This window comes from Amblyraja radiata, chromosome 1 (genome assembly GCF_010909765.2).
Source record: "Amblyraja radiata isolate CabotCenter1 chromosome 1, sAmbRad1.1.pri, whole genome shotgun sequence".
Classification (NCBI taxonomy): Eukaryota; Metazoa; Chordata; class Chondrichthyes; order Rajiformes; family Rajidae; genus Amblyraja; species Amblyraja radiata.
The window spans coordinates 75,009,044-75,036,172 of NC_045956.1; the positions used below are offsets into that span (position 1 = coordinate 75,009,044).

General features: G+C 43.0%; 1 protein-coding gene across 1 annotated transcript in view; it reads right to left on the reverse strand.

The window, feature by feature from the left end:
* LOC116979537 (transmembrane protein 144-like) overlaps nucleotides 1–6,504 on the reverse strand; it is a 76,836-nt gene extending 70,332 nt beyond the window's left edge. The window contains exons 1-2 of the mRNA XM_033031127.1: nucleotides 6,387–6,504; nucleotides 2,493–2,615 (exon numbers count right to left, since the gene is read on the reverse strand). Of these exons, the coding sequence (XP_032887018.1) occupies nucleotides 2,493–2,615; nucleotides 6,387–6,504 (241 nt within the window). The remainder of the gene's footprint in view (nucleotides 1–2,492; nucleotides 2,616–6,386) is intronic.
* Between the last annotated feature and the right edge of the window lie 20,625 nt (nucleotides 6,505–27,129).

The window sequence follows — 27,129 nt, forward strand, 5'->3', positions numbered from 1 at the left end:
ACCTGCCTTCTCTCCATACCCCCTGATCCCTTTAGCCACAAGGGCCACACCTAACTCCCTCTTAAATATAGCCAATGAACTGGCCTCAACTACCTTCTGTGGCAGAGAGTTCCACAGATTCACCACTCTCTGTGTGAAGGTCGAGCTTGAAGGTGGAAGGCACTCTTCTGGACACGCGGATTAGGACTCCCAAGTGAGACAGGGGCTTTAGCAACACTAGTCGGGAGAACAAAAGTCTCCAAGACAACGTTTGAGGAAGTGTCACCTAAAGATCAATATTAAATGGCTGAGAGCCTGCAAAGTGGTTAAATGCTGACCACTGGAAAAGGCAGCGAGCGGCCAGCTTTTCACTGCTATTAATTCTCAAGTCCATTTGTCCCAACGCGAGCTAAGAAAATGGGGCCAAACTGCTTTCCCCAACCCGGTCGTTCTGGTTCAGTTAGTTTTTGTCCAGTTTAATTTAATTCTGTCACTTGTTGCGTGCTAACATCTCGATCCCCCACTATGTTGCATCGCTTTAACCCGGTTTTACTCCAAACTTTATTACGCAGCCCACCATAGACGACCACTTATCTTTTCTTGCCTTGATGGAGTTTGATTATATCTACACAAGCAAAACAAGAACACGACCAAATGTTTCACATCTGCTGCATGATTTTTTTGTTGGTGTTTTTTCAGCTGCTTTCTGGAGGGCAGGATTTGTATGAAAATAACCAAGAGTGCTTCAATTTGTCCACACATCATTGCCCGAGTAAAGGAGAGCGATCCAAAAATCAGCGACCCCCGCTCTCCATATGTTGCTGACTACACAATAATAGGGAGAGCCGATAGTTTACAAATCATCTCAGTACGATTTATATTTTAAGACGGGGCAGATGAATTGTGGAAACCGATATCCGCGAGTTGTCTCAAAACGGGCTGCACAAATAAGCCTTATTATAAAGTTATTTAGTAAAACCATACTTAGACTTTCCTTTGTGCCACTTTGTTCACCATTGGAACTTCCCACCCACCAGTTCTGGCCTCGCATTTACATCAATATTTATAAGTGTGAATTGTTAATTTACCATTGTGTCTGTTTAAATTGTCATGCCAATTTTTTTATTTCCCCCAAATTATTACATTGGAAAACCTAAACATAATAGTTGCGCTTTCTTGCCAATTTTAAATTTAGTCAGATATAGCTTGACTTCTTTAGAACATCGATATTTCAGTTAGAAGTTAAAACTGGAAAGTTTGTGTTTAACAGCTGGTTACATTACAAAGTTCAAATTGTTAAATCGTTGAAAATTTGCCAGAAGTTAAGTTTCAATTAGTAAATATGATTTCTGTTATTTTTATGACAAGTTTATCTAATGCACTTAAAACGCCGAAGGGAACTTTGACCCTAAAATGTACATTGGAATGAAATTTGTTTCCTATCATTAATTGCAAACTGTAGAGCCGATGAACGTCGCAAGCCTCCCTAGTCCATCTGTAATGATATGTGCAAGTCCCAGGAAAATAATTAAGTAACATTCTTTCATGATATCACTGAATAAGCTCGCACATGATATGGTAGATTTTCTGCAGTTTCTTCCATGCAATAATATTCATACAAAATATAAAAAAGTGAAATTAGAAAAGATAGGTAGTTGATCAGCACTTAAAATATACCTTTTGGAAAGTGGTTCCCGCACGAAAAATGAATGTAATGTTCTTTGTCTCTCCTTTTGAGATGAAGTATTGTCTGGATGTCTTCTCTTCAAACATATCCGCATTGGACCGTCAGACATTTCGATGTTCACAAAGGGTGTGAGGAAGGGTCTCGACCCAAAACGTCGCCTATTCCTTCTCTACGTAAATCAGCCTCCAAAGTCCAAATGATAATTGTACCCGCGCCTGACAGTTTTAAATGCATCTCCCGTTAATTTTATTCAAAGGAACGCATCATACTTGAAGTAAGGTCAGCTCACACAATTATATTATGAGGATTAATGAATGGATTTCGATGCAGCAATTAAAAGTGACAGTTAACACATCATTTTCGTGAACTGACCTTGCTTCAAGTATTTCGCGTTCCTTTGAATAAAATTAACGGGAGATGTCATTAAAACGCAGATGCGTCGAGGCATTTAACACTCAATTCCTCTGACTCACGAAAACGATGTGACACAATTATAATTACTAAGGATGCAGGAATGGAATATCGATAGCAGTTAACAGTCACATAGACAGTTAGCACATTGTTTTTGTGAGTCAGAGGAATGAAGTGATGAACGAACGACTCGAATCGAACGTCTCGACTCGAAACGAACGACTACTTATTAAACCCGACATACCTTACAAAGATTGTAATGGGGGGGGGGGGACAGTCCCCCACCTCTGAAAACATGGAGGGGACACGTAAAACATCTTTCCTTTTTCCATTCACCGTCCAGTAACAAATCAACCCCCTGTCACATGAAGAAAGTACTCTTTATTTTGCAATTATGTTGTACCAATCAACATACCTGTAGCCCACAGAAATCCACCGAGCATTGTGAGAGGCCAGAACTTTGGACACAGTTGGATAAGATGGATCACCAGTGAGACAACCCAAACTGCAGTACAGAAAATCCACTGGAAAAACAGGCCTACAAAAAACAATGTTCAACACTCAACAATAATGTTAAACAGGACGTACAGAAAGAATAATTTACCTTGGCCACAACACTAACCATGAAATGTTTGTTACAATTATTGATTAAATTGCTGCCATAAGAAATGATCTGCAATAGTTCTATGTTTTCACAAGAAGTTAGACTGCATTGTCCTTAAACAAAAGAAGACTTTACATTTACATCCAATTCTTTCATGTGGGTTTTGTCTCATCTGCTGTTAATTATCCAAAATTGGCCAATACTGTAAGTCATTGGTTTTCTGTGTTGTACAGTTTTCTTTTTGTTGACATGTATATTGAGTTTACTTGAGTTTAGTTTAGAGATACAGCAATTACACTGGCCCTTTGGCCCACCAAATCCATGTTGACCATTTATCATAATTGACACCAGGTCTAAGTTATCCCACTTTCTCATCAATCCCCTGCACTACATGCCAGGGACAATTTTGCAGAGGCCAATTAACCTATAAACCAGTGCATCTTTGGGATGTGGGAGTGAACAGGAGCCTACGGAGGAAGCCCACAAGATCAAATGGAGAGTGTGAAAACTCCACACAAACCTCTTTGACATTAGTGGTTCCTAGACTGAGCTTATTCCTTACAAAGGAAACTGCTGGTCGTATTTGTCCTTTTCCACACGGACTGTAGTGAATTACATCTCTTCTATCTTCCATCAACCAGCATGGTATTTTTGTGAAGTCCTATTCCCCTACATTACGACTGCTTGTACAAATTACATTCTGTGCCATCCACCGCACCGTACCAATATTGTGTAGATACCCCTCATGTGGATTTTTATGAGAAGTGTGGTCTTCATGTTGTATTTTGTGCACCATTTTAAAAGCCACTGCTCTGTGTTCTATCTTCTGGTAGGTGAAGCATTTAGAGTCTAAAAGATGTGGCAAATAAAATACTCAGCTAGTTGCAGTCCTTAGGGATACAGCGTGAAAACAGGCCCTTCGGTCCACCGAGTCTACGCCAACCAGCCATCACCCTGTACACTAGCAGTATCCAACAAACTAGCCACAATTTACAATTTACAGAAACCAATTAATCTATTAACCTGTACGTCTTTGGAGTGTGGGAGGAAACAGGAGCACCCGGAGAAAACCCACACGGTCATAGGGAGAGAGTACAATCTCCGTACAGGCAGCACTCATAGTCAGGATCCAACCTGGGTCTCTGGCGCTGTAAGGCAGCAACTCTACTGCTACCCTCCCCACTATGCCGCCCGTCACATGAAACTTTTTAACTCTGCCACAACATGGTCAGCACAGGACAACATTCTCTTGCATTCTTGGCTGCCATCTTCATGCAATTTAAAATACTAAGTCAATTATAGTCTAATAACCTCCACTGAATCCTTTCATGTCTTAGACCACACATGAACCTCTATGAGCATGATCCAAAAACTCTGGTAAGTTACCTATTCAGATTTTTGAGTGCTGTAATGTGATCATTTACCTTCTTATCTCATGAAATGGTACTCAAGTTTCCTGCACTTCTACTCTTACTAGGGCCCATTATCTGCACTTTATCTTTCTCATTTTAACTTCACATTAAGTTTAGTTACTGTGTCTTTCAAATCAAATGCAGCAACTTTCACTCTCTCTCCACTCCTCACTCTCCCCCCACCCCCCACCCCCCTCTCTGCCATTACAATCTCTCTCTCACAAGTCAATTTTATTCGTCACATGCACCCGAAGGTGCAGTGAAATGAATTTGCCAGCAGCGATACAATTGAAAAAAAAACACAATACACAATAAGATTTAACACAAACATCCACCACAGCATTCTTCACTGTGGTGGAAGGCACAAAATTCAGACAGTCCTCCTCCTTCAGATTAGATTAGATTAGATTCGTTTATTGTCATTCAGACCTTTCGGTCTGAACAAAATTTTGTTTCCCTGCAGTCATACATATAATAAAAAAATGACAAAAACACACAATCAACACAAATTTAACATCCACCACAGTGAGTTCACCAAACACCTCCTCACTGTGGTGGAAGGCAAAATCTTAAAGTCTCTGTCTCTTCCCTCTTTGTTCTCCCTCTGCGCCGACGCGATCCAGGCTCCAGATGTTGTCACCCCACCGGGTGATGGTAAATCCCGCGGCTCAACCGTGCTCCGCGAACGGGCCGGTTCAAACTCCGCAAGTGGTCGCTGCCGCCGCCACAGCTCCGAGGCCGAGTCGGGTCTCTGCTGCTGCCGCCACGGTTCCGAGGCCGAGTCGGGTCTCCGTTGCCGCTGTCGCTGCCGCCGCCACATCTCCAGGGCCGAGTCGGGTCTCCGCTGCCACTGCCTCCGCCACAGCTTCGGGGCCGAGTCGGGTCTCCGCTGCCACTGCTACAGCTCCGGGGCCGAGTCGGGGCTCCGCTGCCGCTGCTACAGCTCCGGGGCCGAGTCGGGTCTCCGCTGCCGCTGCTACAGCTCCGGGACCGAGTCAGGTCTCCGTGGCCACTGCCGCTGCCTCCGCCACAGCTTCGGGGCTGAGTCGGGTCTCTGCTGCCGCTGCCGCCGCTACAGTTCCGGGGCCGAGTCGGGTCTCCGCTGCCGCTGCTACAGTTCCGGGGCCGAGTCGGGTCTCCGCTGCCGCTGCTGCCGCTGCTACAGCTCCGGGGCCGAGTCGGGTCTCCGCTGCCGCCGCCACAGCTCCGAGGCCGCCAGCTCCGCCATTAGGCCTCGGCGCAGACGGAGACGGGGACGGGGAATACGACAGAAAAAAAGTTGCATCCCCCGAAGGAAGAGACCAAAACATGTTTCTCCCACCCCACCCACACACATACACAACTTAATTAAACAAAATTAACTAAAACATGACAAAGGAACAAAAAGAAAGAAAAAAACAGACGGACTGCAGGTGGGCCGCAGCTGTTAAGCCAGCGCCGCCATCTTTTCCATGTCTACCGTGTCTTTGTTCACCCGTGGTCGGGGCATGGAACCTCCGTAGTCGCCGCTATGGATGCCATTATGGAGTGTCTCTAACACACTCTCTCTCTCTCTCTCTTTCTGCCAATATCTGATGATGGAGACCTAGAACATTATGATCCTGTTTTTATTATATTTTTGCCTTTTTAGAGGGGGGGGGGGGGGTGAACACCAGAATGAAGCACAGCCCAGATAACTAGAGAATCACAATAAAAATGTTGACAGTTTTATAATCCACCAGTGGATCGTGAATATTGATGGGATGTAGATGTTCCACTTACAGTAAGACAAACTCTCTGCCACTTCAGACCCTAATCCCTTCACTTCCACAAACAAATTGTTTCTTTTTACGTTGAATGCCACTAACACATTGGGCATGTTATTAAAATCATTAAATATTTAAATCATTAAAACTCAGTACACTTAATGTTGCCAGGGAGAGGACTGTGGTAGACACAACTATGACGCATCTTGAAGGTACTGAGTTACTACTAATGGGCTCTGTTACAGAGAGATTTAGGAAGTTTGCCAGACAGGGATGTGGATAGTACTGGAGATACGTGCTGGCATGTTTTTTTTGGGAAATGCTTCAGCATGTCAATGTGAACAAAGGAATGTAATCACACAAGCAATGACATGCGCATGTAAACAAAACTGTTTAATTTCTCATGGAAATATGTACACATTGTAAAAGCTCATGGGCTTACAAATATATTATAGCCTCAATTCTGCTAGCTAACAATAGGGTGGTGGTCAACTAGAGGATTCACATCAATTATTACAAGCCTAAATCAAATAAAGCATGCAACTCACCATCTCCTGTATCAATTTTCTTCACCGGGACAAAATTGCTGCCAAAACAAATGACAGCAATAGCTGTGGCAACAAAGCCTTTCACGAGTGGCAAGGTGCCTGTGAGATTCTTTGCCATTGCTTTTGTTGAATAAGAAAATCCTTGCTCCACAGAGCCATTTCTCAGTATCCTGTCTTGTAGAAAGAAACTACAATGAACAATTTCAATAATTTCTTTTGCGGTATCTAAATTTCTACGCAGAAGATGCATCCAACTTACTGTGTTTGAAAACGCTTTCGGGGATTGTCGCACTGCATCCCATGACATACGCTGCTCCAATGCAGATCAACACGAGAGACCATCTCAAGCTAAATAACATGCTGCTTGAAAGGGAGACACGGTTCTGCAGCGACAGGTCTCGCAAAGGCTGAGGTTCACGGTGTGACCAGGCATGCCGTACTTGTTTCACAGGTGCTGATGGAGGGAGGGCCTTTAGTCAGTAGACGGTGTCATCATTAATGCCGTTTAATTGCAAATTACCTGCCAAAGAAATGCCCGGTGGATTATAAAGCTGTGACCGTTTTATTGTGACAACGAGATGTTGCTCATTAAGAGGAATGAAATTACCACAAGCCTAAACCAATATCAGCACAGTTCGGTAAAATCATTCCCCAAAACATGTTGTCTTATAATTAGAAAATCACAGTTAATTCATCTCATTGGCAATCCCAGCGATGCACGTGACGCAGTGGTGCTGGTTTCCGACAGGAACGGTGACGGACGCACCTCACATCTCTGTCCTCCAGTTCCTGCGGACTTCCACCGCTGGAAGTATAGGATTTTGGTGTGTGTGCTTTATCATCATTACTTACAATCCTATGTACGGCAGTGATCGCAACTTCTACTGAAGTGTGGACGGCCCTTGGCCTGCTAGAAGCTCATCCGCCCTTTGACAGGTCTTGTTTTTGGTCCTGCTGGGGGTCCACAGCCCCCTCCTCACCTGGCAAACCAGGTGGGGGAGACGGTTTAGTCGCCGTCTATCCGACCATGGAGAAGGGAGCACGGGATTACATGGTACCCGTGGCGGGGGGGAACTCCCCCCCCAACTGACCTGTAAATACCTATCCAAATACTGTAAATATTTAGTTTGAAGTTGTGACTGTTAATTGGTTCTATTTCTAGAACCCCAGGCAGTCCAGTCAAATATAAGTAGCCAGGCAATACAGCAATAAGCTGATTGCATGGTTCTGTTTTTTAAACGCTACAGGTTTAGTTTATTATTATAACATAATTGAAAATAGAATTTTCCAAAAAATGAATTGCAAATATAATTAATCTAGGATGGTTTTGCATCACTGTAGAATCCAAGGCCTTGACACTTTTCCTGTCCCCACATCTTCCATGGCCAACAATAGCCACCCCATCTGTCACTTGCACCCCCTCTCCAAATTGATTCCACAGATCCTATCTCACTCCACCATCTCTCTGAGCGCTGACGCATTGAGCAACGCAGAAATCATATGCTTGGTGCGAGCAGTGCAAGGGAATCTGAATCTGAAATGCCAGATAATATGATTCTTTCTGCACGAGCGTGAATGCAGGGGGGGAGGGGGCAATTTTTCATGCCAGAAAGGAATGGCTCCAATCCAGGTACAAACCTCTACGCCAAGTTAGTACAGCAGTCCTCCATACTGCCTGATTGTCCATCATAGCAATGTCACAGAACAGAGGGAAGTTATTTGGCTGATCATGTCAATAGAAGAGTCTATGTATCTAGTCCCACTCCCTCCCAATTGCCAGGCAAGCTGCAAATTCCTTTAAATAATTAATTAGCTCCGTTTTGAATGAGACAACTGAAAATGCTTCCCCTCAGCAAACCTAACACTTGTTTAAAAATACCTTTTCATGTCACTTTTGCCTTTGAGGCACTGTTTCTGGCAGATGTCCCTCAGTGCACCGAGCCTAATTCTGCAGGCAACTCCACGCCTGGTGTTGGCAGCAGAACATGTCCAGGTGCAACATTCAGTAGGTCTCACTTCCTTCTGCCTTGGCTCCCAGACTGCAGATTCAGCCTTAGAGCCAGCCACTAATTTTCAAGGAGTGTTGGTATCTGGGCTTGGAGTCACATGTGAATGAATGAATGATTGAATGATACCTTATTGTCACATGTACCTAGGTACAGAGAAATGCTTTGTTTTGCATACAACTTTGGCAGTACACAAGTGTCACCACATTTTGGCACCGACAAAGTTACAAAAGTACTGAACAGTCCTATCTACATTGCCTGCCGATGCATGTGGCAGCAGGACTGCCCGCCCCCCTCCACCCCTCCCCCCCCCCCTCCCCCCTCCCTGCTCTCCTCCCTCGCAGGTTCACCCTTCCACCCTGGCTGCCCACCACTGAGCCCCCCCTTCGTTCCGTTTGTTCTTGGGGGCCCATCACCGGTTCCCCCATCATTCTTGGCAGTCCATCTCATTCTCGTACGTGAAAGGAGAATGGGACAAATTGTAGTTAAGGAAATGGAAGGAATGCGTAAATACACCATTGACAGCTAGTAAGCCAAAAGAGGAAATGAGACGTTAAAAGAAGAATTAAAAGATATCACTAAAGATCTTCAGAAGCAATTTGCCAAAATGAATTCTACAATGCAGAACAACTTCTCCACTATGGAGGGCAATCTTTCTAAGAAAATTGATAATAGCTGCGGCGAAGTAAAAGAGCTTTATGTAGCCCTGAACCAGCAGTTTAAAGATTTGGAGTCCAGGACGGCGAAGGAATTGGAAAGTATCCAGAAAGAGTATAACAATAAACATGACACCCTGCTGAAGCAATTAACAGACTCGGAAAAATTGAGGGAAGAGATGGATGGTGAAATGGAACAGATGAGCCAAGAAATACAAGGTCTGAAAAAACAACACGATACTAATTGGGAGCTAACGAATAAACTAAATGAGAAATGTCAAGATTTAGAGGCCAGGTCAAGGAGGCAAAATCTGAGAATAGTAGGAGTTCAAGAGGGTGCTGAACACGGCCTTCAAATGCGTGATTTTATTACTAATCTACTTAAAGATTTTTTCAAACTTCCAGAAAAACCAAAGATAGATCTGGCTCATCGAGTGGGTCGCTTCCAAAAACATGATAATGCTAAACCAAGGCAAATCATTGTAAAGTTCCTGGATATTTCAACTCTGGAAACTCTATTAAAGAAAATAACCTATGGAGAAAATCTTACATTTGCTGATAATATCGTAAGATTCTACAGGGATTATCCTCGGGAAATTTTGGCAAAAAGACGTGAGTTTAAAAGGGCAAGCAGTATTTTATATGGACATTCTGAAGTTCGTTATGGCGTGATCTATCCAGCGAAAATGCTAATTACGTTTAAGGGCAAGCAACGCTCATTTACGGACCCGGACTCTGCTTGCAAATATGCCCAGGAGATTTTAAACAAAATTCAAGGAGGAACAGAATAATAGACATTTTATCTGTGGAACTTTGTTTTTTCTGTTTCAATTAAGACACTAGAACGCTTCAGACGGTTACCAGACAGGCGTATCTGGCAAGAATGTGTTGTTCAATAACAGAGGCCGAATTAAACTTCTGAACTGAAAGCACAGATGGAAGCTCAAGGTCGCAAGCTCGTCAACAAACTCCTCAGCCTCCTTTTGAAATGGCCATTATGAGGCATCTGTTCCACACTATATGATATATGACCTATTATTTATATATATAATGAACTAACTAACTAACCACTTACGCGCAATAAACTCAACTAACGTTAAAGGCGCAATGTACTATACTAACACGACTAACTATATAGCAGGAAGGATGGGGGAGGTTAGACATATATTTTAAATACTAAATACTAATTATGAATTACTTAACATACAGGTAAATGAAAAGTGTCATTATTGACGAGGTACTTTAACCCATAATTACTTTAATTTTAATCCAAATCTTCTACCTTCCCTTTTATTTTATTCTATTTTAAGCTGTTCAGCTGTTGACCTGATATGATAATTTTGGTAACAATTAGAGGGAACCGACTAACGTTGGGTCAAATTCTAATAGGGGGATAAGGCCCAGTGCATAATTTCATCGACGGAGGTCAATTTAAAAATAAATCTAGCTACCTTAGGTGGCTTTTTTGTAATTTATCTCTTTTTTGATAAATTACATTCACTTTTTTTGTTTATTCACAATTATTTGTTGTGTGACTTAACAATTTTTATGTACACTTTATTTTATGTTTTTCTTTTTCCCTTATTTATATTTAAAAGTGTCAGGAGATGTAGAACTACTGTAGAAATTATGAAGGACAACTCTGGATTCGGGATTCCGAGGTACTTGGCTGCATCACATGAATCATACAGTCTGGTAATAATAGCCAATGCAAGATAATAGTCGAATAAATATCGGAGGTCTCACCTTCTGTAGTTGGAACATCAGAGGTGCGAATGAGCCAATTAAGAGGGGTAAAATTCTGGCACAATTAAAATCATTAAATATGGATATTGCTTTCCTACAAGAGACACATCTGAAACAACAAACTCAGATCAGATTAAGGGCAAATTGGATAGGTCAAACCTATTACTCCTCATTCACCTCTAAAGCAAGAGGCACGGCTATTATAATTCGGAAGGGTATACCTTTTAAATTAAAGAAATCTATATCTGATAAAGAGGGAAGATATGTTATAGTCACGGGAGAAATTTACAATACACCATTAACTATGATAAATATTTACGCGCCTAATTTTGATAACCCACAATTTTTTAGGAAAATAATAGATTTAATCGCAGAGCATAATTATCAAAATATAATAATGGGGGGAGATTTCAACTGTGTTATAGATCCATACTTAGATAAATCAATAAAGCTAGGGAAGCGTCTTGTTAAAACTAAGACCTGTGAATTTTTAAATACTTATATAAAAAATAATAACATAGCTGATATTTGGAGAATAGCAAATCCAAGCGGTAGGGAATACTCATTTTATTCATCAGTTCACAAAACTTATTCGCGAATTGATTATTTTTTATTGGACACAAAATTAATCCCGTATACGAATAAACCATCATATCATAATAGTATTATTTCTGATCATTCACCATTGACTTTCATACTTAAAATTGAGGGAATGCCGAGTATAAAACCTTTTTGGAGATTCAATGTACATATATTAAATAACCCGCAGGGTTATGAGTATATAAAAGAACAAATAAAACTTTTTTTCGAAATAAATGACACGCCAGGTATTTCTGCACTGCTATTATGGGAAACCTTTAAGGCATATATTCGCGGCGTCATAATTTCTTACCAAAGTTTTCAAAATAAGGAAAATAAAAGAGAACTTCAGCGGATAGAACAGAAAATAAAACTACTAGAACTGGACAATGCAACTGACCCAACCATAAATAAACTTAATAAGATAACTTTATTGAAATATAAAGTCAATAGAATACTATCGGCTAGAGTAATAAAATTATTCCAAATTACAAAACAAGCACACTTCGAATTTGGGGATAAGCCACATAAACTACTAGCGAGGCAACTGAAGCAACGAGAAAAGGAAAAAACTATTACTAAAATTAAATCGGATAAGGGTGAGTTTTTAACACTGCCTAAGGATATTAACAAGAGGTTTGCCCAATTTTATCACAATTTATATACATCTAAAATAAATACAGATGTAAGTAAAATTACAAATTTTTTAGATAATTGCAAGCTCCAAAAATTGGATAGTTTAGAACAAGAGCAATTAGGAGCACGGATTACTAGTGAAGAAATAAAACAAATAATAAACTCACTGAAAAATGGGAAGACCCCAGGACCAGACGGTTTTAGTAATGAATTTTATAAAAGATTTCAGGAGTCAATTATACCAAGATTATTCAATTTATACACGCAGGCTTATACCGAAAATAAACTACCAGAAACCCTAGCAGAAGCAACAATAACACTTATACCAAAAAAAGATAAAGATTTAGATGAACCGGGTTCTTATAGAGCTATTTCACTACTAAATACGGATCAGAAAATTTTAGCAAAGATTCTAGCTAGAAGGCTAAATATTTATATTAACAATTTAATAAATACGGATCAAACGGAATTTATACCCAAAAGACAATCATTTAATAATTTGAGAAGGCTTTTCAATATAATGTACTCTCATAATGAGGACAATGAAGATATTTCAGTTATCACGCTGGATGCAGAGAAGGCATTTGATCAAGTAGAATGGCAGTATTTATACAAGGTACTCCAAAAATTCAATATGGGAGAGAATTTTATTAGATGGGTTAAATTACTTTACGATAGACCTACGGCAAGAATATTAACTAACAATACGCTATCTCCAAAATTTTACTTATCAAGGGGTAATAGGCAAGGGTGTGCCTTATCACCATTGCTATTTGCCCTTATGATAGAACCGTTGGCCGAAAAGATTAGAAATCACCCGAATATTCACGGATATAACACTAAGGATTCAAAGAATAAAATTTCACTATATGCTGATGATATTCTTTTATATATTACTAATACACAAACGAGTATACCCACCTTATTAACACTAATTGAGGAATTCGGCTCTTTTTCAGGATATAGAATAAATTGGGATAAAAGCGAAATTATGTCTTTAAAACCACAGGATTCGAGACACTTACTAAAATTCCCCTTCAAAATTGCAACAGAAAAATTCAAGTATCTGGGTATTCAAATTACAAGAAGACACAAATCATTATTTAGTGCCAATTTTATACCACTATTAAATAAACTGAATGATATGATTAAATTTTGGAAAACACTTCCGCTCTCATTGATAGGTAGAATCAACGCTATAAAAATGACTTTCTTACCACAATTAATATATTTGTTTCAAGCGATCCCAATATATATTCCAAAATATTTTTTCAAAAAACTAGATTCCACTGTCACTAATTTTATATGGGATTACAGAACACATAGAATTCAACGAAAGCATCTGTGCAAATCTAAAGAAGTTGGGGGTTTATCATTACCTAACTTTATGTATTACTACTGGGCAGTGCATATTAAGAACATAATGTACTGGCTGGATAGTTCCACTCAGCAGTTGGAATGGATAAGAATGGAGAAAGAGGAGTGCTATCCGCACGATATAGGAACGATCCTGCTCTCACCGATAAAATTGAATAGTATAATATACAAAAAGAACCCAATTATTCACAATATAATAAGAATTTGGAAACAAATAAAAGTATCCTTGAAATTAAATAATTTATCAGTACTAACCCCACTATTGAACAACCCCGCATTCAAATCTTCTCTCATCGACAACACATATCAACAATGGGATAGACTGGGGATTAGGAAAGTAGGGGATATGTATGAATTGGGTAAACTGTTATCATTTCAACAATTAAAATTAAAATTTAAATTGAAGGATAATCAATATTTTAAATATATACAGGTATGTGACTTTATGAAGAAATATATACATAGATTTCAAACAATTTTTTTAGACCCTTTAGAAGAAGCAATGAATATTAAGGCTGATTCACAAAAATTAATTTCATACTTTTATAATAATATATTAGATAGAGAATCACCCTCAACAGAAGCACTAAGGGAAGATTGGGAACATGAGCTAATGATAAAGATCTCGAAGGATAGATGGGAAAAGTATTTGATGAATACACATAACTGTTCTATTAATACAAGACATAATTTAATTCAATTCAAATTATTACATAGACTATATTATTCAAAAACGAGGTTGAATAAATTTTATCCAAACGTCTCTCCCAGATGCGATAAATGTTTGTTTCAAAACGCTAATATAACACATTCATTTGTAGGATGTACAAAGTTGAATAAATTTTGGAGTGATATATTTGATATATTTACAAAGCTCTTCAAGTCAAGAATAGAACCCAAAATGGAATGGATTATATTTGGAATAATAGGAGAAGATACCAATTTAAATAAAGACCAAAATGTTTTTTTTAATTATGGGTTAATAATTGGAAAGAAATTGATACTTAAATTTTGGAAAAATACAACCATACCAACTGTTAAAATGTGGATTAGGAATATGATGGACATAGCACGCCTTGAAGAAATGAGACTCCGACTAATAGATAAATATGACCAATTCTTAAGGAGTTGGTCTCCTTTCATCGACTTTTTGGAATCATGTGATGCAGCGGTACCATAAGGATTGCTGATTTCAGTTCATGACGTGGATAGATCTACATCTCCGAATATAGATTTGAAAAATTCTCTTTTAAGAGGCCTTTTCTTCTATTTCTACTTTTCACCTTTTCTTTTTTATTTTATTTTTTTATTTTTATTTTTTATATCCACACTTCACATTTTTCTACTCTCTACCATCTATTTTTCCACTCTTTCCCCTTTCTATTGTTTTCTTTTTCTTGTCTTGCCTACTCATAACATAAAACTAGAGGTTGTACATAGAATGGATTACGGTATGACATAGTTGGCACCTAAAATTAGGTGCCACTGTATTGTTTTGTATTGTATTAACTTCTAATAAAATAAACAAAAAAAAAAAAAACAAAAAAAAAAGAAGAATTGGGAATACTAATACCTCCCCTCTTCAAAGTCTTCAGTCACACTAGTATCCATCTCTTTAGTCACGGTGTTTACCATTATCCATTGTGGCCAAGACCCCCTTCCCCAGGGGCGACCTCACCCAGTATGTATGGTCTCTGCTCACTCTGAGTTGGACAATGCTGGGTGGAAGGTCTACCGAGTCATCATCATCTGGAAGGCACAGGTTTGTGTATAAAAGTACATGATCTGAACCCCACCCAACTGACCAGGGAAAAGTTAAACGTGGAAAGGAACCAAGAAACATACCTCACCAAAGGTAGGAGGCAGAGGAGGATCTCCGTAACTAGCACAGGTGCAGGTCTCCTTCATTCTGTCTCAGAGCATGTCCTACTTTGCAAGGTTCAGAGAAGGTACAGGGTAGAAATGTGAGTTCAAAAACAACAGCTGTAGTGTCGAAGTAACATTGTGCGCTGTATGACGTTGTGACCTCCTGCTTTTGCACACTTCCTGCATTAGGACCATGCGCACTCATCCATTTACAAAGATGTCATCCAGGGGATGTGCAGGCAAGGCAGAGGGTTCTCCCAATAGTCATCAAAAAATTACCTGCAATGTATACCTGATGTGAAATGAGAAGACCACATTTGCTCCATAGTGTTAAAGCACCCTTCAAACATTGACCAATTTATATCCTTGCTCACGGGAATCCCTCATAATATCCAATTCATTTTAACAATAATGACAATGATTTATATTCTCTATTGCCTCTAATGTAGCATTACATTTCAGGATGCTTTGCTGTGAATCAAGCCACATAAGAAAACAAATAAGGAAAATGACAAAAGTTTAGTTAAGGCAGTAGCTTTAAAATAAGATATGAAAAGAGAAGGAGGTTAAAAAGTCTCAGAAATTAACTGAATTGATCGAAAGTTACAGAATAGTAACAGGCAAAAATTACAGCTAGATCCTGATTAATTGGGCAGGTGGGCTGAGGAATGGTTAATGAGGTTTAATACAGATAAGTGCAAAGTGTTGCAATTTGGGAAGTCTAACCAGGCCAGGACCGACACAGTGAATGGCAGGACTCTGGGAAGTGTTGTAGAGCAGAGGGATCTAGGAGTGCAGGTGCACAGTTCCTTGAGTCCACAAGTATATAGGGTGGTCAAGAAGGCTTCCAGCACATTGGGCTTCATTAGCCAGAGTATTGAGTATAGAAGTTGGGAGGTTATGTGACAGATGTAAAAGATAATGGTGAGGCCACATTTGGAGTATTGTGTTCAGTTTTGGTCACCCTGCTATTTGGAAAGATGTTATCAAATTGGAAAGGGTGCAGAGAAGATTTCATGAAGATGTTGCCAAAATTTGAGGGCCTGAGCTATAGGGAAAGGTTGAGCAGGATAGAACTTTATTCCTTGGAGTGCAGGAGGATTAAGGGTGATCTTATAGTGGTGTATAAAATCATGAGAGAAATCATGAGAGAAGATCCACCTCATCCTCCAGGGAATAGAATCCCAGCCTGCTCAATCTCTCCTTCTCCAGGTGCTTTCTTCATATAAGATAAATAACCATGCCACAATATTCCACATGTGAGCGAATGACATTTTCTGCTCAGCCTTCTCATTCCAACCACTTAGTCCGACTTTGCCAGGAGGAGATTCACCAGGCGATTAGTATTTAGACTGGCCTCTAATTAGATGGATGGATTCTAGGGATCACTTCAGAAGCGACCAGGTATAGCAACAGGGAGTGGAGAGTTGTTGCTGACAGATAAACTAAGGTGATTGAAATGGCCTTTCTCTTCCAGAATTGTCATAATTATGTGATCAACAAATAGAAATATAGTTGTGCTTTTTCATGCTTCTTTTCCGAGTCGCTCTTCCAACTGACCTCTGTGATCGTATCCAACGCAATATTCAGAGCAATTGTTGCCAGATCAAATTTTGTTTATTTGCCTCAAGCCTATAATGTCTTTAACATACATGAAAATATTTCACTTTGAGCCAAAACTACATTTTGGCATGATTTCACAGATAACCGCCAATGAATCAAGCCTTTTCTTGGAAGCAATAAACCGCCTTATTTTGGCCAATGCTCATTTACTCCCTGATTGAGACAATTTTCTAAAAAGAATCAAGCTGTGTTGACTTCAAAATTTGAGTATTGTCCATTTTGTGACAATGTCCTGAAGCCATCTTTGACACTGCTGACCAATTCACAGGCATAGTACAACCTAGCATTTGGTAAGGTAGCAGGAGAGAGAACTTATTCACCCCCATTCTGAGTGATGCTGGAGACAAATACATCAGCTCAAAAGTAAAGTTGAAGCTCGTACAACTACTTGCAGCAAGAAGTGCCAAGTGGATAATTATCTTAGCCTCCTCCTGGAGCTCCCAACATCACATAACAACTGCACTCAACCTATTCAATGTGCTCCGTGTTTGAATGGCAAAGTGGATTGGGCATAGCAGAGACTACAGGAGTCAATCCATCATAATGTTGAGGAACTGCTACAGAACTAGTTGGGCCTTATGTGGCAAGTTGTGGCTTACATTAACATTATTAACATTGCATTACATTAACAGCAATGTGGAAAATTGTCCACCTACATCCTTTTAGATTCCTTTATTGTCATTCAGACCTTTTGGTCTGAACGAAATTATGTTGCCTGCAGTCATACACAGAACCAATAAAAACAAAACATACAATAAACACAAATTAAACATCCACCACAGTGAGTTCACCAAGCACATCCTCACTGTGATGGAGGGAAAGTCTTAGTCCTGTGCACAAAAATACACAAATCATTTTAAATGTCGACTGTTCTTGTCCATTCTTAATTATCAGCAAAATGATGGGCATCACTGGTCTTATATGAAGCAGTATTTAGTCACCAATAAACTGTTCACTCAGTGTGGTGTGCGACGCCTAACGGCAGTGGCTCAACTGCAGTCTGTCAGTCTTTTTTTTAATTTTTGTCTCGTTAAATGTATGTTTTGATTCTAGTTTTTATTATTTTTTTAGCTGTGTATATGTGGGGGGTGGGGGAAACTATTTAATCTCTTCCCTGTACGGGGGACCCCACTTTTTCCCTGTCGGGTCTCCGATGTCGTTGGGCCTAACATCGAGGAGCTGGCAGCGGCCTCCAGCCGGGACCAACCTGAGGGCTCCAGTCGCGGAGCCTGCGGACCTGCCATCACGGAGCAGGCCAGCTTTGGAGCGGGACGAGCTGTGGTGGCGCGCGGCTGCGACCCGATTTCCGAGCTTTGGAGGCTCCGGCTACAGTCCCTGTGGACGGTAACATCGGGAGCTCGGCAGTTCCTGGTGGGAAACCGCTTTTCGGAGCTCCCGAAACGGCAACTTCTCCCGCCGGAATCGCGGGGTTAAATAACTTGGAGCGGGGCCTAACATCACCCGGCGTGCCTTAACGACCGCGGGACTTACCATCACCCGCCGGGGGCTTTAACATCGTGAGCCCAAGTCGCCCCGACGCTGCAGTTGGACTGTTGGATCGCGGGAGCAGAACAAAGGGAAGAGATAAGACTTTTGCCTTCCATCACAGTGAGGAGGTGTTGGAGATTCACTGTGGTGGATGTTTGTGTAAATTGTGTTAAGTGTGGGTCTTGTGCTTTTTTGTAATGTTAAGACTGTAGAAAATGCAATTTCGTTCAAACCAAGCTGTTTGAATGGCAATAAAAGGCATTCTATTCTATTCATATTGCATCGCTTTAAAGGCACATGCATCATCAATGACATGCAAAACAGGCCAAATGGCCACTACAATCTTCTTGGACTACTTAGCTGAAGATGTCATTGATGCCTTGGTCAAAACCATGGACTAAACATCCGGAATTCCAGAACCAAGTAAGAATAACTGCTCTTGACGTAAAGATGGTATTTCAAGATTCAAGATTCAAGATTCAAAAGAGTTTATTGTCATGTGTCCCAGATAGGACAATTAAATTCTTGCTTTGCTTCAGCACAACAGAATATAGTAGGCATAAATAAATACAGAACAGATCAGTGTGACCATATAACCATTGAAAATATATATATATATACACACACATATATAAGCATATAAAGTGCAATGGGCTATTAATGTTCAGAGTTTTGTTTGAGTTGAGTTTAATAGCCTGATGGCTGTGGGGAAGAAGTTGTTCCTGAACCTGGATGTTGCAGATTTCAGGCTCCTGTACCTTCTACCTGGAGGCAGCGGGGAGATGAGTGAGTGGCCAGGATGGTGTGGATCTTTGATGATGCTGGCAGCCTTTTTGAGGCAGCGACTGCGATAGATCCCCTCGATAGTAGGGAGGTCAGAGCCGATGATGGACTTAGCAGTGTTTACAAATTTTTGCAGTCTTTTCCGCTCCTGGGCGCTCAAGTTGCCGAACCAAGCCACGATGCAACCGGTCAACATGCTCTCTACTGTGCACCTGTAGAAGTTCGAGAGAGTCCTCCTTGACATACCGACTCTCCTTAATCTTCTCAGGAAGTAGAGGCGCTGATGTGCTTTCTTTATAATTGCATCAGTGTTCTCGGACCAGGAGAGATCTTCAGAGATATGCACGCCCAGGAATTTGAAGCACTTGACCCTCTCCACCATCGACTCGCTAATATAAACGGGACTATGGGTCCCCATCCTATCCCTTCCAAAGTCCACAATCAGTTCCATGGTTTTGCTCGTGTTGAGAGCCAGGTTATTGTGCTGGCACCATTTCGTGAAATGATCGATCTCACTTCTATACTCTGACTCATCTCCATGAGTGATACGTCCCACAACAGTGGTGTCATCAGCGAACTTGATGATGGAGTTCGCACTGTGACCAGCTACGCAGTCATGAGTATAGAGTGAGTACCGCAAGGGGCTGAGCACGCAGTCTTGAGGTGCTCCCGTGCTGATTGTTATCGAGGCTGACACATTTCCACCAATACGGACAGACTGTGGTCTGTGAATGAGGAAGTCGAGGATCCAATTGCAGGGGGATGCGCAGAGACCCAGTACTGAGAGTTTAGTAACCAGCTTGGAGGGGATGATTGTATTAAATGCCGAGCTGTAGTCAATGAATAACAGCCTGACATATGAGTTTTTGTTGTCCAAGTGGTCCAGAGCGGAGTGGAGGGCCAGCGAGATCGCATCCACCGTTGATCTGTTGTGGCGGTAAGCGAACTGTAGTGGGTCCAGGCTTTTGTCGAGGTATGAGTTGATTTGCGCCATGATCAACCTCTCAAAGCACTTCATCACCACCAATGTTAGTGCCACTGGTCGATAGTCATTGAGGCACGTCACCTTGCTCTTCTTGGGCACCGGTATAATTGATGCCCTTTTAAAGCAGGTGGGAACCTCAGACCTCAGAAGTGAGAGGTTGAAAATGTCCGTAAAAACTCCAGCCAGTTGGTCCGCACAGGTTTTTAGAACACGACCGGGTATACCATCAGGTCCAGACGCTTTCAGAGGGTTCACCCCCCTGAAGGATATTCTGACGTCGACCTCTGTGACCGTGACCAAAATACCATCACAGCGAATGGGGGCTCGAGAAGACACATCATTATTCTCCCTATAAAATCGTGCGTAAAACGCATTGAGCTCATCAGGGAGTGATGTTTCGCTGACATGTATGCTGCCTCCTGATTTCGCCTTGTAGGAGGTGATTGCATTCAGGCCCCGCCACAGCTGCCGAACATCTGTCCCATCCTCCAGTTTGCAGCAGAAGTCTCTTTTGGCCTTTTTGATGGCCTTACTAAGGTCGTATCTGGACTTCTTGTAGTCCTCAGTATCTTCAGACATGAATGCCCGGTGTCTGGACTTCAGAAGAGTGCGGATCTCATAGTTCATCCAAGGTTTCTGATTGGAAGGTTTTTGTTGGATGCAGTCCTCCACACATTTCTTTATGAAGTCTGTAATGACTGTGACATATTCGTTCAGGTCTGTTGCCGAGTCCCTGAACATTGCCCAGTCTACAGACTCCAAACAGTCCTGGAGTTGGTCCTCTGCAGCCCCCCCCCCCCCGCACCCCCCAACCAGCCCTGTACAGTCCTCACCTCTGGGGGTGCGCTCTTTAATTGCTGCCTGTAGGCAGGAAGAAGCAGCACCGCGGTATGGTCGGATTTACCAAAGTGAGGGCGAGGGATAGAACGATGATGGTGGTGTACCAGTGGGCGAGGGTGTTTGGTCCTCTGGTGCAGCAGGAGACATGGTGGTGGAAGTTAGGGAGCAATTTCTTAAGGTTTGCTTTGTTGAAGTATCATTGTATCAGATATCAAGTATTTATTTAATTATAGTGGTATAGTCGGCCCCCCTCGGTCATGACTGACCATGGGTGATGCATCCTAGTTGTTGGCTGCTTGTTCCAAACCTGGGCTGGAGCAGTGTCGCTTGTGGCTGAAGATACCAATGCGGGAGTGACAGTCTCTGTCGCAAAGGTCACATTTGTGTGTGGTCTCTGGTTTGTTGAAGTTGCTGCGCTTCTTTCTGCGTGCCCGCTTGTCTGCCGCTGCGTTCATCAGTTTCTCTTCCCCCGTTTTGAGATGTTGGTTCAGGGAACCTCTCCACCTCGTGTGGTCAGCTGCAGGGTCTCCCAGGGCTCCACATTGATGTTGAGCGCCTTCATATCTCTCTTGTAGACATCCTTGTAACGTAGCTGGGGGCGGCCGATGGTTCTCCTCCCAGATGTCAGCTCTCCATAGAGGATGTCTTTTGGAATATGGCCATCCTCCATGTGGTGGACATGGTCCGGCCACCGCACTCTGCGCTGCCTGAGTAGAGTGTACATACTGGGAAGGCCAGAGTGAGACAGGATCTCGGCGTTGGACACTCTGTCTTGCCAGGATATGCCCAGGATACGGCGGAAGACTGAGGGGGGATCTTATAGAAGCGTACAAAATTCTTAAGGGGTTGGACAGGCAGATGCAGGAAGATTGTTCCCGATGTTGGGGAAGTCCAGAACAATGGGTCACAGTTTAAGGATAAGGGGGAAATCTTTTAGGACTGAGATGAGAAAAACATTTTTCACACAGAGAGTGGCGAATCTCTGGAATTCTCTGCCACAGAAGATAGTTGAGACCAGTTCAGTGGCTATATTTAAGATGGAGTTAGATGTGGCCCTTGTGGCTAAAGGGATCAGGGGGTATGGAGAGAAGGCAGGTACAGGATACTGAGTTGGATGATCAGCCATGATCATATTGAATGGCGGTGCAGGCTCGAAGGGCCGAATGGCCTACTCCTGCACCTATTTTCTATGTTTCTATGTTTCTTGTGTCTATCTTTGTAGTTAATGCCCTACTATGTTCTGTTGTGCTGAAGCAAAGCAAGAATTTCATTGTCCTGTCAGGGACACATGACAATAAACTTCCTTGACTCTTCAGTATCACGATCCACTGTGTCATGTATTGAAAAGCTGGTTAAATGTTTTGCGTCGGCTTTATTTACACTCGCAAGAACAAAAGTGCTGGAGATTCCTGAGAGAGATTCAAATTATTTATTTCAGAAGTATATCTATGCAGGCCAACAAATAGTTCCACATGAATGCAACCCAATTACGCTCTGACAAGCATCTTTGTCATCCGAGCAGGATATCAGATCTTTGCTATGCCTTCATTTATTCTGTAGAAAGACTGAGTCAGAGAGAAAAACCTAGAAACAAATCCGTAATCTACTTTATTTTTACTAAATATTGAGCATTCTGCCAAGCAAACATTCTCAAATAAACATCATTGTGCCACACTATTGACATCATTTGTCTCAATTACTTCCTTTCAGTCCAGACTGGTTCTAGGATTGAGAAAAGAATGTTGTTCTTCACTCATTCTGTTCCTCGGCAGGGCAAGAATACGGTTCCCATAGTCTTGACCTCCCACCGCCAGCTTCCACAAGCAATAGATCATCCTCCCTGATTTCCTCCACCTTCAAAAAGATCCTACCACAAGGCACATCTTCCCCTCTCCTTCCATTTCAGCATTCCGAAGAGTTTGTTCCCTCTATGACTTCCTGATCCATTCCCCCTTCTCCACGAACCACTCTCCTTCCTGAAGCACTTTACCATGTACACAAAATGTCTATGCTTCTCAGGTGGAAGGTGTTGAGTCTTCTCTCCTGCCTGGCATATGTAGTCCATGTCTCACTGGTGTGAGTTATGAGGTGAGCGAGAGTTATAGCTGCCTTCCCGATCCTCTTATCAATCTCTGTGTCCAAGGAGAGGTTGTCGGTGATGGTGGAGCCAAGGTACGTGAACTGATGGACGGCATCAAGTTCGTAGTCGTCGATGGTGATGACAGGTGGCGCCTCTGTATCCTGCGCCAAGACGTTCGTCTTCTTCAGGCTGATGGCCAGCCTGAATTCCTTGCACGCCCGATAGAAGCCGTCCATCAGTGACTGTAGTTCCTGCTGGATGTGGGACACAACTGCAGCATCGTCGGCAAACAACACGTCTCTGATGAGAGCTTCACGTACTTTTGTCTTTGCTCTGAGGCGGGTGAGGTTAAAGAGCCTGCCATCTGATCTAGTACGTAGGTAGATCCCCTTTGTTGCAGTGCCGAAGGCATGTTTCAGGAGCAGAGCAAAGATCCCAAAAAGTGTGGGAGCGAGGACGCAGCCTTGTTTGACGCCACTGCGGATGTCGAAGCTGCCATTGAACAGCACTGTCCCCTTCATGTTGATGTAGAAGGATTCTATCATGCTCTGCAGTTTTGGTGGGCAGCCGATCTTTGGCAGAGCCTTAAATAGGCCATCTCTGCTGACGAGGTCGAACACCTTGATGAGGTCAATGAAAGCAACATACAGGGGCATCCGCTGATCTCTGCACTTCTCCTGGAGCTGGCGAATGGAGAAGACCATGTCCACTGTTGACCTTCCAGCTCGGAAACCACACTGTGACTCTGGGTAGACACGTTCTGCCAGCTTCTGCAGGCGGATCAAGATGATCCGAGCAAAGACCTTGCCAACGATGTTGAGGAGGGAGATGCCTCTGTAGTTGTTGCAGTCGCTTCTCTCGCCCTTGTTCTTGTAGAGGGTAATGATGGTGGCATCCCTCATGTCCTGCGGTACAGCTCCTTCTTGCCTGCACTGGCAGAGGACTTCATACAAAGGAAGCAGTAAGGTAGTCTTGCAATGTTTGATCAGGTCAGGGGGAATCCCACCGCTGCCTGGGGCCTTGCCAGGGGCCAGGCTGTCAATGGCCTTGCTGAGCTCTTCTACCGTCGGTTCTCCATCCAACTCATCCATGGTCGGCAGACACTCGATGGCATCAAGGGCTGATGGGGACACAGGATCTCTCTCTCTGGAGTAGAGGTCGGAGCAGTGTTCCACCCATTTCCCCATCTGCTGGCATTCGTCTGTGATTACTTCCCCAGTGGAGGATTTGAGGGGGGCTGTCCTGCTCTGGACTGGTCCTAATACCTTCTTAATGCCATCGTACATTCCCCTGATGTTCCCTGTTATGGCGGCCGTCTGGATGTCCTCACTAAGCTGTGTCCAGTAGTCATTGGCGGAACGCCTGGCAGTCTGCTGAACCTTGCTCCTGGCAGCCCTGAGGATCTACAGGTTCTTCTCGTAATCTGACCGCTTGTACTCGGCTAGGGCGATGCGCTTGGCTTCGATGATGGGAGTCATCTCGGTCGACTTGTCCTAAAACTGGTTGTGCGTCTTCGAGGTCTTCTTCACAAAGCTAGCCAAGGCTGTGCAGTGCATGGTGTCCCGCAGAATTTCCCACTTCTCTGTTGCAGAGTCTCCAGGACATGAGGTGCCAAGTTCTCTCTCAAAAGCCTCTGAAAATTGTTGCATGAGATCTGGACGGAGCATCTTGCTGACATAGATGCGGGGGTTCCCCTGCTTCTTGGTATGGTAAAACCACTTTGGTTGCAGCCTGATCTTGCAACACATCAAGAAGTAGTCTATGTCGCAGTCCGCACTGTGGTAGGAACGTGTGTGGATGCAGCACGTCTGACTAGGATCAGATCCAGTTGATGCCAATGCTTTGAGCCTGGGTGTCTCCAGGAAACCTTGTGCTGGGGCTTTGTCTGGAAGTATGAGTTGGCGATGCACAGGTCAAGGTAAGTGCACAGCTCAAGCAGTCGCTGCCCGTTATCATTCATTTTGCCCACACCAAACTGCCACAATCCGTGGTCTGCGCCCACTCTGGCGTTGAAGTAGTCCAGGAGACAAGTTCTTCCGTGCTGGGGATGCTGCTGATGATGGATGCGAGGTGGCATGACAAGAGTGGATGGGCCTGCGGTGGTGTTGAGGCAGAGTCAGGAGTCGTTCTGAGCCATTATTGCCTGGTTCCACCTTGTTCTGCAGGCTGTTCCTTACTGCGAAGTCCACTCCATGCTCTTTGGGCTTGTCAGGGTCCTTCCCCTGCCAGTAAAACGTGTACTCCTTCTCCTCCAGTGTGCCCGAGTCTGCCAGCCTTGTTTCCTGAAGGGTGGCTGTGTCTACGTTGAGTCTCTTGAGCTCGTCGTTTATGACAGCTGCTTTCCTGCAATCGCTGATGTCCTGTAGTTTTTCAGAGAGGCTGGTCATCATTGTCCGGACATTCCAAGTTCCCAGCTTTAGAGTTAGTCTCTTTTGATGTGTTCTATTGTTGGTAGGTGCGAAGGTTGTGATCTGCTGTTCGGATGGTTCCTAATCCCCGTGCACCCAGTGAGGATAGCAGATCGTGGGCGGGACAGCACCTTATTGGCTGGGGGCTGCCCAGCTTGAGGTGGACGGTAGCTGTCCAGTGAGATCCAAAAATCCCTCCCACCGTCGGGAGCAGCCCCTGGCGCCTCGCTTTACGCCAATCTAGCGATGACTTATAACTGGTAACTGTGGCTCCCCGTGTTGTGTCGACGCCGTGGGCGAAGCTGGAATGTCCTCTCCAGGTTGTAGGTGTAGGTTTGCAGGTGATGTGTGGTCGGATGCAAGCCTGGGCGATGTCATATGGAGGACAGGCTGTTGCCCATGCAGCACGTCCCCCCTCTCCACGTCGCTGATCGATCCAAAGGAACAACATGGCCATTACAGTTTGGCACCAGCGCCATCGCAGGAGCTGCCAGAGCGAGGTCGTAGACAACGACCAACTGCCTTAGGGGCTCCGACCGGATTTTCTTGAAGTTTACTCTTGGGGCCTTTTCCATGACTGTATATGGCCACAAGGCAGTGGAGGTTTTAAATCAGAGTTTTCCCTCTCCAAGATTGACTGCCTTCCCAGGCTGATGAGCCCCATCTGTCCGAGACTAATGGGACCGTCTACCTTCCCGTGCAGGTCTATAGCACCTGCCCACTGCCCACTAGGATGGTTTTTAATGAGGAATTAATCAAAGAGTCTGAGTAAAACTGAAGTCAATTGAAATTGTAAGTAGAATTCCCTACTGGCAGGAGCCATAACACATATGAAGAAAGAGGCTTGCAATTTTTGGAAGCTATTCATCTCAGACCCAGAATATTGCCACAGTGCCACCTGATATCAATGTCATAAAACCCAACCACACTCAGCTGCTTCCTTCCATGAGGTCAGAGGTTTTGGTGTTCACTGCTGTTTATCACTCCACTCAGTGCAAATCCACTCCTGGTGGCAGGAGTGTAAACAGAGCTGTAGTATGGGTCCTTGATGAATATGGCTTCCTTTTTGAGACTGTGCCTCCTATAGATCCCTTCGATCTAATATTGGGGGTATTATATTACTGTGAATTGAGAACTGGTTGTTGGATTGAGAAACAAATCTTTCTCAGATTGGCAGGGTATAACTTGTGGAGCATTGCATGGATTAGCATTTAACTCCATGTTTCTATGATCTCTATCAACAATTTGGCTGAGAGGACCATATGCATAGTCCAAGTTTACTGATGATATAAAACGAGGTTGAATTGTGAGCAGGGAATAACATTCAAGCAGATATGAGTGAGTGGGCAAGAACAAGGTGGATGGCATATTATGAGGAAAATATTCAATCATTGCCTTTGGTTTGCATTACAGAAAGGTAGAGGATTTGTTAAATCATGAGAAATTTGGAAGTGTTGATGATCAAGGGGATCTAGATGTGCTTGTATACGTCACTGAAGGCAAAAATGCAAGTGCAGCTAATGATTAGATGGGCAAATATTATGTTAGCTTTATTGTGAGAGAGTTTGATTCCAAGAATAAGAGAGCCATATTGTATAAGGCGCACTTGGACCATGTTGTACAATTTTGGTCTCTTTACCCGAGAACTGATGTAATTGCAATAGCAACAA